This window comes from Spinacia oleracea, chromosome 5, assembly GCF_020520425.1.
Source record: "Spinacia oleracea cultivar Varoflay chromosome 5, BTI_SOV_V1, whole genome shotgun sequence".
Taxonomy (NCBI): Eukaryota; Viridiplantae; Streptophyta; class Magnoliopsida; order Caryophyllales; family Amaranthaceae; genus Spinacia; species Spinacia oleracea.
The window spans coordinates 47,511,688-47,526,974 of record NC_079491.1 but is presented as its reverse complement, the minus strand read 5'-3'; the positions used below and the strand labels follow the sequence as shown (position 1 = coordinate 47,526,974).

Sequence of the window (15,287 nt, the reverse complement as noted above, 5' to 3'; positions counted from 1 at the left end):
GTGGATTCAGAGTTTACTCCTCGAGCTCCATTGTCCGTTAAAACGGACAACAGTGGTTTATTGTGACAATATTAGTGCGGTGTACATGTCTCATAATCCGGTGCATCATCAACGCACCAAACATGTGGAGATGGATATTCATTTTGTTCGGGAAAAGGTGGCTCTTGGTCATATACGAGTTCTTCACGTGCCTTCTTCATTCCAGTATGCCGACATCTTCACTAAAGGTCTTCCGTCACCCTTATTTGTTGATTTTTTTTTCGCTCCAGTCTTAGCGTCCGCCCTCCTCCCGCTCCGACTGAGGGGGTGTGTTAGACAATAATATGTAAATATTGTTGTTGCCATAATTAGCATTGTAAATATAGTATTGTGAAAACCCTAGCTCACCTTGTATACTATATATATGTTAATAATATACGCTTAGCCTCCTGAGGGAGATTTCATCAAATTACACAATGTTACAACAAAATATCCAAAGTTGAAGCCAATTTTGCTAAGGCTTAAATTGGAAAAAACAAAAACAAAACAAACCCATGTAGGAGATACAGGAAAATGTAAAATCTATTAAACAAGCAATCTAGTCATGTACCAACTTCAATGGTGGCATGAAGGTGCAAGATTTTGGGTTCAACTTGGGATCTTAGTCTCGCTGATGCAGTAAACTGCTTCCATTACATTCTATGCCGCGGCTGAGTTCCTGGCCCCATCTATAACTTGTGGGTATGGAGATGAGAAATCAACCTTGTTTAAGCTTGCAATATCCATTCTATAGAATTCCTGCCAACATTTTATGGGAACAAGTAATGAACAAAAGCGTATGAAAATACATCAATAGCACATACTGTATTGATTTTAGGGGAGTAATTAATGTTTTCTTGAACTAGTTTTGCAAACCACTTGAAAATGTAATATAATTATCCTTCAAGTTATCAACCCTCACAGCTTAGGATAGTTGCGTTCTATTCACCTGATTTCCACTTATTTTTCCTGAACTTATCTTATCTGAACTTAAAAAAACTTATTTTAGTTATAAATTGTACTTGGCCTACCCTTATTTTTCCCGAACTTATCTTTTCTGAACTTTTTTTTTCTGAAATAAGTGGAAATAAGGTGAACAGAACAGGGCCTAAGAATAAATATCCAGAAAATTAAGGAGCAATACAAACCCATGCATACCTTTAACTCTGGTTGCACAAAGATGACAAGTTTTGATCAGTGTTCTGAATGCTTTCTTTTAAGATGAATGCCTGACTGCTGAATACTCCAGCTATCCAATTTTAGCCCTCTTTATTTACCACACTACTATCACTTTGATTAGGAGCGTTACTCATAGCTTTGCTGCCCTTCTTCAGCCTATCTTTGTTGATGAATGGACCATCTCTAACAACCTTCCCTGGAGGGTATACATCCTCCTTTGAAGCATTTACTTTGACTTTTGTCAATTCAACTTTCTTAGAAGCAGAACTTTCTTGGGTTGCAGTAGTTGGTCGCGCCTTTGTGCTGGGTACTAGTGGATCTGTATCAGGAATCAAAGCACGCCGACTAAGGCGAAGCTGGCCCTTCTCATTCACCTACAACATGTGATTCAATCAACAACTGAAGCAAATTTATCCAAGCAGAGCCCAGAGAAGTATTACACTATGTAAATTTGCTTGCATTAGTCGCCTGAAGAGAAAATTGCTTCAACCAATCTAGCAACAATTCAACTTTCATCCCAACATGGCTACATAACCCCTAGTAAGGGATAGATCTCTTAAGTTGGGGAGTGCCTCATAATGTGGCAGAAGGTTTCTATATTCTTCTACTATCTATATATATTATCAAAACTCCAAGGCAATCTATGACATCTCTCCATGTGTCGCGATGATTTGGCAAGTGACATGGTGTAAGCCCGCCATGTCATACGCAATTATTATCGTTTATTGTGACCTCATAAAAAAAAATGTTGTTATCCAGCATTGAACTCATGACCTCTCATATGTTAATGCAAAATTTTAACCATCACTTCAACAGCACAACTTAGGACTCTAAAACAATTAAAAAAGAGAAAAAACGTACTAATGAATGTATAAACCTTTCTTGCCCAAATTTATGTATTTGAGTAATAATTTATGAGAATAAATATTTTCTTAAATTTTTATTCATTTACGAATCAAATAAATATCTTAATTTCCAGAAATGTATTTATGTCAAACACAAAACCATGAAATTAACAGAGAAAAGAATAGGAAAAAATAATGTTGCGTTACCTAAAAGCTAATCAAATGTATTTCTTTTCCTCTAAAATGTATTTCGACTTTGTCTAAATATACAATTGTAACTTAAAAGTTTCTTATAAGTCATGAGTAAAGTAGTACAAAAATAAAATTTTACACAAATAATGCAAAATTACTCAAAATTGGTTGTTGGTTAACCAATTTTATTCTTAAACAGTATATGTAATGAAATTCATATTATTCTCAAATTGCGTATGTAAAGAAATTTGTAAGTGAATTTGAAATGACTAAAAGCAACTCGAACTAAATGCAACACTCCGGGACATGGCCCGAGCCACTAACCAGTTTGTTATCAAACCATTAGCTACTAACCTAATTTTGAGAATAATATGAAGTGAATTCAACTGAATATTTACTGAACTGAACTGAATATTTACTGAACTGAATTGAATATTTACTGAACTGAATTCAATTGAATATTTACATTGATTTCAGTTCAGTAAATATTCAATTCAATTCAATTCAACTTATTATTATTTATTTTATTATTTTATTTATCAATATATTATTATAATAATTATTTATTTATTTATTTATTACGTAGTATTATTTATTTTTTTATTATTCCTGAAAGTTCAACTTCGCCCTATTTATCTAGTTTTATTGTTCCTGAAAATTCTTCCCGTTTCCCGAATTGACATTTATTTTTGTTCTTCGCATTGTGAATCTTTTCCTTTTCTGGAAAACATTTTTCCCAAAAATACACTCATTCTACGGTTTATTTTCCTACCATATCCTACTTATCCCTTTATCTACCCAGTTATTCCCATTGATTTCCTCACCCACCTTTTTTAATTCATTATTCCCACTTAATATATTTCTTTATTCATTTCTCTCTCTTTCATTTCTTTCTAAAGTAGAATTTTTTACTTTAATCATTATTCGTACACCCAATCATACCAAGATCCCATTTTTCTTAACCTCCTTTCCGATTCCAACTGGGAAAAACAAAAGGGAACGGAAGGAGTATTATTATTTATTATTATTGCTTATTTTACTTCAGTAATATTTAGTTCCGTTTAGTTCAGCTCAAAATAACAAGGCCCAACAACAAGATTGTGTTTGGTCCACAAACAACACTGGTGAAAACTTATCAAATTTGTAAGGTTGCAAAGGGAGGAAAAACCTCAATAAGTTTGACATCGACCCGGTCTCCAACTTTAAATGCCTGCAAATGACCACCAGCATATTAGAATTTTAAAAACACAACTCCATTGTGAAATTCAGTCAATAACTCAACACTTACATCTTCAGCTTTAGCGAGATAACTGGGACTCAATTCACTTATGTGGCAAAGCCCCTGAAGGGAAAATAATTCAACTCATCAGCCTAACACCACAATTCACATAAGGTTCTTCCAAGTCCCAACAATGACATTAATATCACAATTTCAGACAACGTTAGTGTCTCGTATTGGGGAATTGTTCAAGCAAATTATGAAATCAATTTAATACGCTGACACCTGACAGTGTATTACCATGATATTAGTTTAATAAATCAGCGCACTTGCACAAATTAACATATATAACCATTAGGGAAAAAGAAATTCATCTGACATAAACCAGAAAGTCGTCATAATTGTCTAAAATAAGATGAATATTTCACTAGATGAAACAATACCTGAAGATACTAGACAAAAGTAATAAATCAAAGAAGATGCCATAAAAGCACCAGAGAAAATCACCTCACGTCCTGGAGCTATCTCAACAAAAGCACCATAAGGAGCAATTGATTTGATTTCACAATTCCTGGCAAAGAAGATGCCCAGAAGTCAGTATCCTCTACAACTATTAAAAATCCTCAACCAAAATACTTTCAAGACATTTTTTTTTTTAATATGATTACCTTAACAAAACATACGTTATAAACAATAATTAAGTCCCCCGCCCCCCTTCATTTTTAGATCATAACTTAAGCTTAAATTGTCCCCACCATTTGTGGACATCTAGAATTTTCCCCTCCGTCTCAAATTAATTACAGAACTAGTGTTTGGCCCGGGCGATGCCCCAAGTTACTACGCATATCATATTGTGGTGTGTAATACGTGAAATATTAGTGTAGACTGTACAATTTGATGTATCAAGTTACATATATTTATGTGCAAAAAAGATAATATCCCATGGTTGGTTAAGATAATAAGACATTCACTATGCATGTGACAGGTCTCATGATAAGTATAGATTCTTGTGTGAGACAGTAATATAGTAAGAAATATGACATTTTATAAACTATCAATAAAAAAACTCCATAGTCCCATAGTAAGACAGAAATGACTTTGTGGAATTTTCTGTCTCATGCAAGAATTTGCCAAAAATTTACTCCATAAAGGAAAAAACTAGTCAATCAGACACAAGTAATTACTTTGTCTACTGAAAACCCTAAACGTACAAGGTGATCAAAACTTTTCTTTTGACTAAGATTGGGTCCTGCAGTAACTTTACAAGGATTCTTTGTTATGTTTGAGGAAGTAACAACATCCAGTTCAATGAGAGCCATGATTCAGATAATAATCAAGCAATTCAAACCTGTAAATATCCCCGATGGTGGGAACCATTGTCAGATTAGCAATCATGGCCTTCGATTTCTCAAGGCTCTCCAAATCTCTTGCAGTAATTTTGACCTACCACCATCAGTTAAGTCAGAGTCATTGATCGGACTACGACCATAGGGACATATATATTAATGGAAATAGGAACATGTGCTTACTGTTCCATCATCTTGTGTGTCAATTGCTTCAACTCCAGTTGCTTCAATAATGCTCCTCACTGTCTTTCCTCCACTACCAATTATAAGGTTAACCTTCTCTGGTCTGACCTGTATTATATCACAAACAAGATCATGACATTTATGTCACATAATTGACAAAGCTACAGAAGCATATTAGAGACTACTTACTTTCATGACATGAATTAATGGAGCATATATAGAAAGCGTTTTTGACGGAGGAGGTAAGCATTTCGACATCTCAGCTGAAAAAGACAAATTAGAATAACAATCATACCAAAGAAGCATCCAATAACAAAAAAGATAGTGGAGTTCTATTAACCTCAAACAATAACATCTGAAATTGGTCAAATTTCCGTGATCCCGCTGAAATTATTTAAGAATATTTTTCGATATATCTCATTGTTGCATTTGGTACCTTTCAAAGCTCGAAAGCCCCATTTCACTAATAAAATAACAGAAATCCTCATCACCAAAACTCATAGAACGCTTTCAAACTATCTTAACCGATCTGATTGTGAAAAAATCTTCTTTATCTCAAAGTCAATTCTAAAAGAGAAATAATCTACCAATAGCCTATTTCGATGCCGCTGAGATTTTAACTCTCCTTCTTTTAGTATAATTTGTTAATCTAACCAGCACTTAAGCTCATTGACGTACTAGTTTGCACAAAATTACCCAAAAAACACAGAAAACAAAAGAACAGCCAAAAAAGTTCCCATATACAACATATCTCAACATATACCTAGAATAATCTTCCGCCCATCTTTAGCCTGCAGAAGTGCTTGCTTCATAACAGACAATGTGATACCTCCAACCTGTGATAAGCACAAGGACCATTCATCTTTAGGATACCTTTGGCACACGTATTTGATATACTTTCCATCGAAGAAACAGGCATGCACTATTCTTTTGTCGCATATGGTTAGAATGAAACAAATCGAACCTTTATGTCCATTTGGAATGCTGTAACACAATCAGCATTTCCTGCGACCTACAGAAACAAAATTACTTCCAAAATCATGAATACACTATGGTGTTACAAAACACGAAAAAAATATCAACACTAGGGCGTGTTCGGCAGTAGCGTTTAACGGGTAGCGTTTTGAGCTATTCAAACCACTACTTGTAAAATTTGTAAGTGTTTGGTGAGGTAGCGATTTAGATAGCGGTTAGCGGTTGGGTAGATTTTGTCAAACTTTAAAAATAGTAGCGTTGAAGGTAGCGGAATGCGTTTGATAAAATTGTAGTAAAGTTTTTAAACAAATATATATAACTTTTATTGTATTTACAATTTCAACCGCTACTTTTACCGAACACTTATACTAGTTACTCGCTACTTTAACAGCTAACCGTTGCCCGCTAATATTCACCGCTACCCGCTACTCAACTGCTAAAAGCTACCTGCTACCGCTAGTTTTTCCGAATACGCCCCAAGATAAATTACTTTCAGACTTCACCTTGAAGTCCATATCCCCAGAGGCATCTTCAGAACCTGTTATGTCTGATAAAATGAGGGGAGTTCCATCACCTCCAAATTCTTTTGTATCTAAGACCATACCCATAGCAATCCCTGCAATTGGACACTTCACTGGAACCCCAGCATCTAGTAGTGCCAAAGATCCTCCACAAACAGACGCCATGCTTCAAAAAGCAGCATAAATTTTAGGAACAAACAAATGAGAAAAATAGAAAGGAAAACTGATTGAATTTCTCTTATATGCATCGTGAGCTTGAAACTCGTGACAATGATATACGACAATTTTGAAAAGAAAGTTTACCTTGAAGAACCATTGCTTTCAGTGATGTTACTCTCAACACGTACTGTATATGGAAATTCGTCTTCTGAGGGAAGGATAGGTTCAAGAGCTCTCTCTGCAAGTGTTCCATGACCAATTTCTCTCCTACTAGGTGCTCCAACTCGTCCAGCCTCTCCAACACATGATGGGGGGAAAGAGTACTACAATGTATACCATCCAGAGCAAGATCAGTATACTCTCCAGTATTACATCCTATATCGAATCCAAAAGAATCGGAAACAACAAATTGCTAGTTGAAGTTTTACCAACTGCCATACTTGTTACTAATAAGTAATAACTGATTATTCACAACAAAATTCCATGCCATTATATGGTTTGAAAACTATTGGTGACTTGGATAAACAAGTGTATATTTAGATTCAATCTCAAAATCCTTAATCAATTCAGACCATAATCAAAAAGAAAAATAGCTAATTATCCTTCATATGACTAACTGGACCCAGAAACCTAGTGGATTAATAAGAATACAGGATTACTGGGTGAGAGCTGAGTAGAATTGCTTTTAGACTACCACTAGACGTATACAGATAATCTTTAGATGTCTATAGACAATTCAGTTTAAAATGCTCTTCATTTTATTGCTTCATTCTCAACATGCATTGCAGCGGAAAAAACATTACCCTCCTACACTAGAATTGTTCTAGCTTGATTTTGTTATTAATTTCACCTACGCACTACCAGGCTACCAGCATGTCTTTAGTAGACTGGGATGAATAATGACTGATTTCATCAACAGAAAAGCCACTTCCCAAGTAAACCTTTGAACAAGGCAACTTCAAGGAATGCAGAAATACAAAAAACCTGCTAAGAATTGAATCAAGCTTTTTGCACATGCAAATACGTCATACTTGCTCCAAATTCTTGTATGACAGAAAATAACAAACCTTCGCTCTGCCCTAGGTTTTGGCCTATATGCCTAACCTGTAGTACATTGCAGAGATCAAGGAGTAGCCTGTTTGCCTTTAGGCAGCTATTGCCTTGCTGGGTTCTTGAAAATGTGGAGGGGTAAGGATTTAAGGAGAAATTATAGATCCATAGCATGTATGAGGTTTTTCAACAGCAACAGGGCCCACAATGCACCTTCCTTAAAAATGATCATATCATGTGGAGCAAAGTGTAAAAAAATGTAGGTCTCAGGAGACAAAATTCCCAAGCCCTACCATATTACGAAGTATTTGATTTGTTACGGTTGAAGTCGCATGCATCTAGACCCCTGCTTTGGCAGTGTTAATATTGGGCATTTCGGTAAACAGGTGATTGTTGTTGCTATTAAGTACCTACTACCTCTGGGTTTTTTTTTAAGTGACTAGTACATGGTTTTAGGAGGTTTGCGTTGAATATGTTAAAATAATATGCAAGTGAGGTAAGTGGTTAATTCTTTATTATAAGAAATTGATAGTAGGTGAATTATTTATTTCAAGGAAAGATGGTGTGAGTATTTGTGGGAACCATGGGAGAGAGAAAATTTAATATAATGGAGAGTGGGGACCATGAGAGGAGAGAGATAATTAAATAGTGTAGTAATTTTCCATTTATGAAAGTGTAACACTTAAATAAGAACGGCCTCTTTAGGAAAGTGTAACACTTACTAAAAAAATGGAGGGAGTATCATAGCGCAGGTTTGAGAGAGGGCTATCCCTCACCTGCCTGATAATTAGGCTCGTGATACGCGTCTTGGAAAGGACCAAGTCCCACCAGTAAATTAATAAATTACAGAGTAAAGCATCAATAAGCTGTTTTGTTCCCTACTACTTCCCCTGGAAAGATAGAACACGCATCTGAAAACCTCTAGTACAATTGCTAGAAATAACCTATGTTACTTTTACTCTTCATGTTACCTAAAGTACCCGTGTCAGATCCTCATCCGACATGGGTAGGACACTTCAACACTTCATTTCGGAACAAATATTGTTACAAAATAGCCGAGTGGGATACTAGGACACGTACAAGTGTCGAACGCGTAGCCGAGTCCGATCAACATAGGAAATAATAAGGAAAATGAAATTTTGGCTTAGGCGATACCATGAGTCACTCTTTGTAAATTGTAATGCAGTATAATATTCTGTTTAAGCGCTTGGAATTAATATTAACGACAGAAATCAATAACTATTTTCTAATTTTAGTCGTGATATTTTTTTTAATTTCAGTGGTAGATGAAAATGAGAGATACTGGAATTGATAAAAGTTCATTTTTGTGACTTGTCGTTGTAATTGATCTTTGACTTTCCCGTTTATTTTCTCCTAAATTTGTTATTTTGCACATTATTCTCTTATTTTTGTAAGAGAGGATCAATATTATGGAGTTAGAGCAGTGGTCAAGGTGCTATCTACCAATTGATAGGTTGCAAATTCAAAACTTCATAACTTTAGTTGTATTTGATTATTGTTTTTATAGATGGAAGAGCAACGCTTGCCTACTTGACTTACAAGGCTTATGTATAATGAACAGAGGGATGCCACATAGCGACATATACATACATGAGAAAGCTTTTTGATACAAAGTATAGTATATTATATGTACCTGAAGGTAAAATCTCTTTGACTCATCGTCACCCTCTAGGGTATCTATTCTTTGTGCCATTTGTTTGTCACCAAGGGTCACAACTGCCAAAGCCTGTAGAACAGAGCATATTCCTTAAAGTGTAATCACAAAATTCTAATACTTAGGACAATAATAAGGATTAAAGTAACTCCTTTCGCTGAAGACGTGCATAGAACAAGATGAAAGGTAAAGGAAATCGATGGATGCAGCAGTATGAATATGCTAGTTTCAAATTCAGATTGAAGTTTCAGACGATGAGATGATTGGCAGATGCATTTTACAGATTTCAGAAGATGAGTGTGACAGAAAACTTCTGATGAGGGAGTGAGAGCTTAAACAAAATTTCCAAAACACAAAGTAAAAAAGTCATGCTGAAGCAGAAAGTCAGCAAGACCTAATAGTATCAGCAAGATCGATGGTGCTCAATCGAAACAAAAACAGAAATGAAGATCCTTCAAACTGACTTGCCAGTCATTAGAAAATTAATAATCATGTCACAAAGACTAATTTTAACAAGCCATAAGGCCGTAAAAAAGAAAAATGTTTCTTAGGATGTCAAAGATTTATCACCATGAACTACAAGTACAACATACTAAACAAGTCAACAACAAGAAGTAAGAATCCCGTTATAGTGCAAAGTCCTGAAGATCAGATGAGCGCAACCTTAAGCCTATCAGCCGAACCTAGAAATTTTCCCAAAAACAAATACATAGAAAAACCATGAAAATGCAATTTATAACTTTGGGAAGGTCTTTTGCCCTAGTCAGGGCCGTCTCCGGCAATTTGGAGGCCCTGTGATAAATACAGATATTGGGCCTCTACAAATTTTTACGGGCAATTATTTAATGTAAAACAAATAGTTATTATATTAATATTTGAATTATTTATACAAAATATATAGTCAAATTAATAATATGGTTTAACGTTTTATGTGTGTTGGTTTGAGAAAATTGATGAAAAGGTTTGATGGACATGAAAAAAGCAAATAAAAAAGGGACAGGCCAAGAATCGAACTCTAGTCTCGGCTAGCACACTTAGGAGTCCTTACCAACTGGGACAAAGATTACATAATGCTTAATAAAACAACGGTTAAATATATAATACTGGTTCTTGGGGGTTAACCAACAAAATTTCTTTTTGGGCCCCAAAATTTTGTAGCCTGGTGTTGTAGGTCCGGTTGGAGTGTTGGACCGCCCTTTAGCCGGCCCTGGCCCTAGTTGTAGTATAGTAGAATGCATGACAACAGAAAGGTGAGTTGTAACACAAGTGGGCATTAGATGCTAAAAATAAAACTGACACTAGCAGCAGCAGAAAAGTGGTGTTGTCATTATAAATTTGTATATAGTATTCTCATGTCGTTACTCCATGCATTCTTGAACAACTTTAATATAGGGCACATGCTCCCGGTAGACTCTCTAAGTACCTTAGACAGAACTTCACAAGGCACTTCATCAAGTGCCTTCTTTAAATCGTTGACATCCACAAGTGTATCATTTTATCTATTTCTAAAGAGCTCCATAAAACATCTAAAATGATGTATAGCTTCCATTGTGCATCTCTCCTAGGGTGAAACCAAATTGGTTCTTCAACAAAGATACCCTTCTTCATTATCTATTTTTGTTACCCTATCAGTGAGTTGTAACGCCCTTAAAGTTCGGAATTTTATGCCAATGACATCCCCATTTACTAGCTAAGGGTTGGGTTGGGTAGGGCTACTATGGGCATCCTCTCCTTTGAACTCATCTTTAGTTGAGGTGCTATGGTAATCATTATACCCCTACAAGGGATTGATCATGATTTTCTGAAGGTACTCAAGAGTAAGGAACCATCAATCGCTATACTTTCTCTTGATAGCCCCTTGTACGTGTACCTCGTGTTTGCCTCCTGTAGATCATCAATAGCTATACTTTCTCTTGATAGCCCCTAATGGGCCTGTTTGTTTATACAATAGGATATGAATTTGTCTTGCATGATTAGAGGTACTAAAAAATTTAGATAGCACGAATGTCATTTCCGTATCTCATACATATCCGATAAGGCAAATTAGGTGAAGCAGTAGTGCATTTCCCTGCCGTATTTCCCTCCCTTTGACAAAGATAGTAGTAAATAGTTTACCTTTCACAAAAACCAATAAAATGATTGGAAAGACGGAATGTAGTAAGAATAGCATAATGAAGTAATTTAAGTAGTGGAAAGTTGTAAGAAAAGTATAATAAAGTAATAAGTAGTGGAAAGTTCTAAGAAAAGAATAATAAAGTAATGTAAGTAGTGAAATGTTGTAGGAAAAGAAAAATAAAATAGTGTATAATAGTGAAATGTTGTAAGAGGACGCTCAATGGTACATGGTTCTCCAATGAGCTCTCCTCTCTCTCTATATATATCATTATCTGTCTACAAGAGACTCTCAAGAGCTCCTCCAAAACAAGAACTCAACATTGGCGAGTTCTCCAAAAAACCTCTTCAAACTCCGTTTTCACTACTGGCGGTCCCCATATATGGAGAGGAAATTACTGCATCGGGGATTGGAGGCGAAAGGCAGTCGTGAGACCGTTTGTCCTCAGGCTAGTCTAACCTTTTCCATCAAAGCAACGGGCTATTGGCATCAACAGGAGAATACTAGATGAATGTCCACGTATAGCAAAGATTGATGCCCAACCAATTTATTGGGGTGTCTTAGCCAAGACCCATGCTCCAAGTAGCTCTCCACAGAGAGCTACTCAAGAGCCCCAATGTTGGGATAGAGTTGGCTCTTAATTTTCTCTCTCCTTGGAGAGCTACTAGGAGAGCCACTTCAAGATCCCCAAAGTACAAGCTCTAAGAATAACAAAATAAGGTAAGTGGGGTAATAATGGCGAAAGAAAGAAATAAATAAATAGAAAAAGTGAAGTGTAATTATCTTTGTGAAACGACTAAAAAGGAAAAGTGTAGCTATCTTTGTGAAGCGGGGGGAGCATATCATAGGATGTGCATTATTCATGGCTCTCCAACTAGCTCTCCACTCCCTCAAGAGACCCTCCAAAAAACCCCCACCATTGGTGACTTCTCGAAAAGAGTTCTCCAATCTCATTTTCACTATTTGGTGGTCCCATCCATATCAATTCTCTATTTATTCAACCTCATTTTATATTTACCAAATATTGTTAATATTATTAATGATAATAAAAAGTTGATAATTGTATGTTAAAAACTAATACTTCGTATTAATTATAATACTTAAATTTTAAGTTATCAAAAGATTAATAATTTGAAATTCCATTTGTTGTTGGAATTGTGATTGGATATAGAGGAGGATTACTCACCCTACATGTAATTTAGCATGACTTTCTGTAAATTCATTGATGGAATTTGAATGAGGTTTTGGCTTTCTTTCGTTTGGATTCTTGGAGCTTTTGGAACTAGAACTAGTTATTGACCGATCGTTTTAGGTAACTTGAGAACTAATCTTTATAAAAATTATGAAAATAATCAAAAGATTAAAATTAAAAGTATGACAGTACAATAGTTTGAGACAAATATCTTATTCGAATTACATTAAAGAATATATTTTTTGTAATTGTGATTGAGTGCCTCTTAATCATTATGTTTTAGAATAGTTTAATTGATTAGTTGCAAAGTGAACTTTTAATTCTTCAATTATAAAAATTCCTACACCACAAATGGTACATTTATATTAAGCTAGAAACTCATATACGGAGTATTTTGTAGCCAACATTTTTTCGCTAAACAAAAATAGAGTTGGTGGAGCGGTGACAAGTCCATCAAGCTCACCTACGTGCCAAATCGGCGGTGGAGAACGGATCAAGTTTTACGTTACATCTACGGACCTTGTTTATTTCTTTTGTATTCTATTGTTTCGTTTAGTAGATAATCCTATGTCACAAAAAAAAAAATTATCAATTCCTTTAACCTCGAGATAATTGTAAACGAAAAAATAATAAAAAGTAAATATTTTATTACAGTAAGCCATCAAAGTTAAAGTGTAATGGAAGTATCTGTGTGTCACGGTCCAAGTGTTTTGACACCGGTTCGTGCGGCACGCTTTTGCCCAATGTTACATGGAACGCGGGACGATAGGAACGTGGTACGGGAACGCTGCCTCTAAAGTTCCCGGAACATTGAGTTTTTTTAATATAATTTTATTTAAATGAGCATAATCCATTTAAATGTGTAGAAGCTTGGTAAATAACAATTTTATAAAAACCAGTAGAAGCCCAAAGTAAAAAAAAAAACAACAAATATGTTATGGGCTTTAACCCTCAGCCCAAAACTACTGTACAGTTGTACTTTCCTCCATCTAAAAAAATTAGGAAAAAAAAGAAATTAAAAATAAATAAAAAGAAGATGCCTTTTCATCTTTACCGTTGTACTTTCCTCCATCTAAAAAAGGAATTTTTGTTGTACAACAATATGCAAGGGAAAAGTAAGTTCTTTGACCTTTTCCACTTTCCCCTTCCTGGAAGTCTGCAACAAGGCCATAGACCACCATGGCTTCTCTCATTGCCGTCGGCGAGTAACATTTGTGGGATGGTCGTCAAAAATTAAACCACCATGTTCGGAATTACATTTCTAACAAAAATCCCAATGTTTCAACAAGAAATTAGGTAATCCTCAAACCCAATTAATAGATCTAGGGTTTGAAATTGCAAAAAAATATTAAACTGAATTGCTTCTTCCTCTTCGTTTTAGCCCACCGTGTCCGACTGACCGGGTTCATCACCTCCGGCGATCCGGTTCGTGAACCACACATAACCACGTACGAACGAACCCGGTAACACTGCTCTGGCCTATGGGGCAGCAAGGGCGCAAGCCTTATGCGGAAAGTGTATCTTAAGGCTTGAGGGGCACGAGCGGGTGCTTGATTCAGAAAGGGCGCTCTTGCCTGTTGCCGACAAGAGCAAGGGTCGATCGGGGCGCTTGCACACATCAAGCACAAGCGGGACCGACGGCGAGAGTGTATCTCTTTTGGGAGACTTTGTTAAGTCTTGAAAATCTTAAGAACAAGAGACAACACAATATCTAAAGGCTAACAACACAAATAATTAAGCAAAGACAACTTTTGATGAGAGGTATTGGTCTATACCCCCCATAAAGGTTTATTTTGACTTAGGTTTAAACTTCCGGTAAACGTTTGGATTTACAGAAACATAATAATTCTATCTAAAGCCTAGAAAACTCTTTAAAAAGTCCTAGAAAGCAATAGATAAGCAAAATACAAGTAAAGGAATGTTGGTTTCAAACATCCTCCCCCGTTTAAGTTGCCGACGACCTCGTCGAATTACAAGAATTACAATAGATAAAAGAAAATTTTCATATCCTAAACACACTTTCGGCACAATGCTTGCGCCTTTGTCGCCCCTTAGGCAAGAGTCCGCCGCACGGTCCGGTATCAAAACATTCGGATCGTGACCCCAAGGCATCAATCATGATTTTCTCACGATACTGAAGGGCAAGGAACCATTCTCCTTTATATGTGAACCTCTTTGTAGTCGGTCTCATATTGATCATCATATTGTTGTACTTTCTCTTCATAGCCCCTAGTGGGCGTTTTTTAGTAAGGTATACAATAGGCATGGTGTAAAGCTCGCCCAAGTTAACTAGGTTTGGAGGCTGGCAATATGATATATTCCCGGTTTGTAAAGGTGTTTTTAAAAATGGCGTCATCTCGGCTGGTTCAACCGATCCAAACCAATTTCGTCTGCATTAAACGTTATTAGCCTCATATCTACTCAGTTTTCAGCCGACTTCCCCATGTTTTCGACAAAGGAAAGGGAAAAAGGAAAGAAATGGAAAAACTCCACTGAAATAGAGTAGAGAACTCCATTTTCATATCAAGAACAAGAGATGAGAGAGAAGGTGGACAAAGGAATTCATTTAATTATGTCACGTGTACGGTTTAGGGGAGGAGGACTAGGATAGGTGGTGAGT

At 36.0% G+C, this 15,287-nt stretch overlaps 1 protein-coding gene across 1 annotated transcript in view; it reads right to left on the bottom strand.

The window, feature by feature from the left end:
- Positions 1-367: 367 nt before the first annotated feature.
- LOC110790026 (probable polyribonucleotide nucleotidyltransferase 1, chloroplastic) overlaps positions 368-15,287 on the bottom strand; it is a 28,300-nt gene continuing 13,380 nt past the window's right edge. The window contains exons 13-25 of the mRNA XM_021994768.2: positions 9,342-9,434; positions 6,782-6,960; positions 6,461-6,644; positions 5,947-5,994; positions 5,746-5,818; positions 5,172-5,245; positions 4,983-5,090; positions 4,802-4,896; positions 3,961-4,024; positions 3,523-3,576; positions 3,403-3,444; positions 1,177-1,571; positions 368-777 (exon numbers count right to left, since the gene is read on the bottom strand). Coding sequence (XP_021850460.1) covers positions 1,278-1,571; positions 3,403-3,444; positions 3,523-3,576; positions 3,961-4,024; positions 4,802-4,896; positions 4,983-5,090; positions 5,172-5,245; positions 5,746-5,818; positions 5,947-5,994; positions 6,461-6,644; positions 6,782-6,960; positions 9,342-9,434 — 1,308 coding nt within the window. The 3' untranslated portion in view covers positions 368-777; positions 1,177-1,277. The remainder of the gene's footprint in view (positions 778-1,176; positions 1,572-3,402; positions 3,445-3,522; positions 3,577-3,960; positions 4,025-4,801; positions 4,897-4,982; positions 5,091-5,171; positions 5,246-5,745; positions 5,819-5,946; positions 5,995-6,460; positions 6,645-6,781; positions 6,961-9,341; positions 9,435-15,287) is intronic.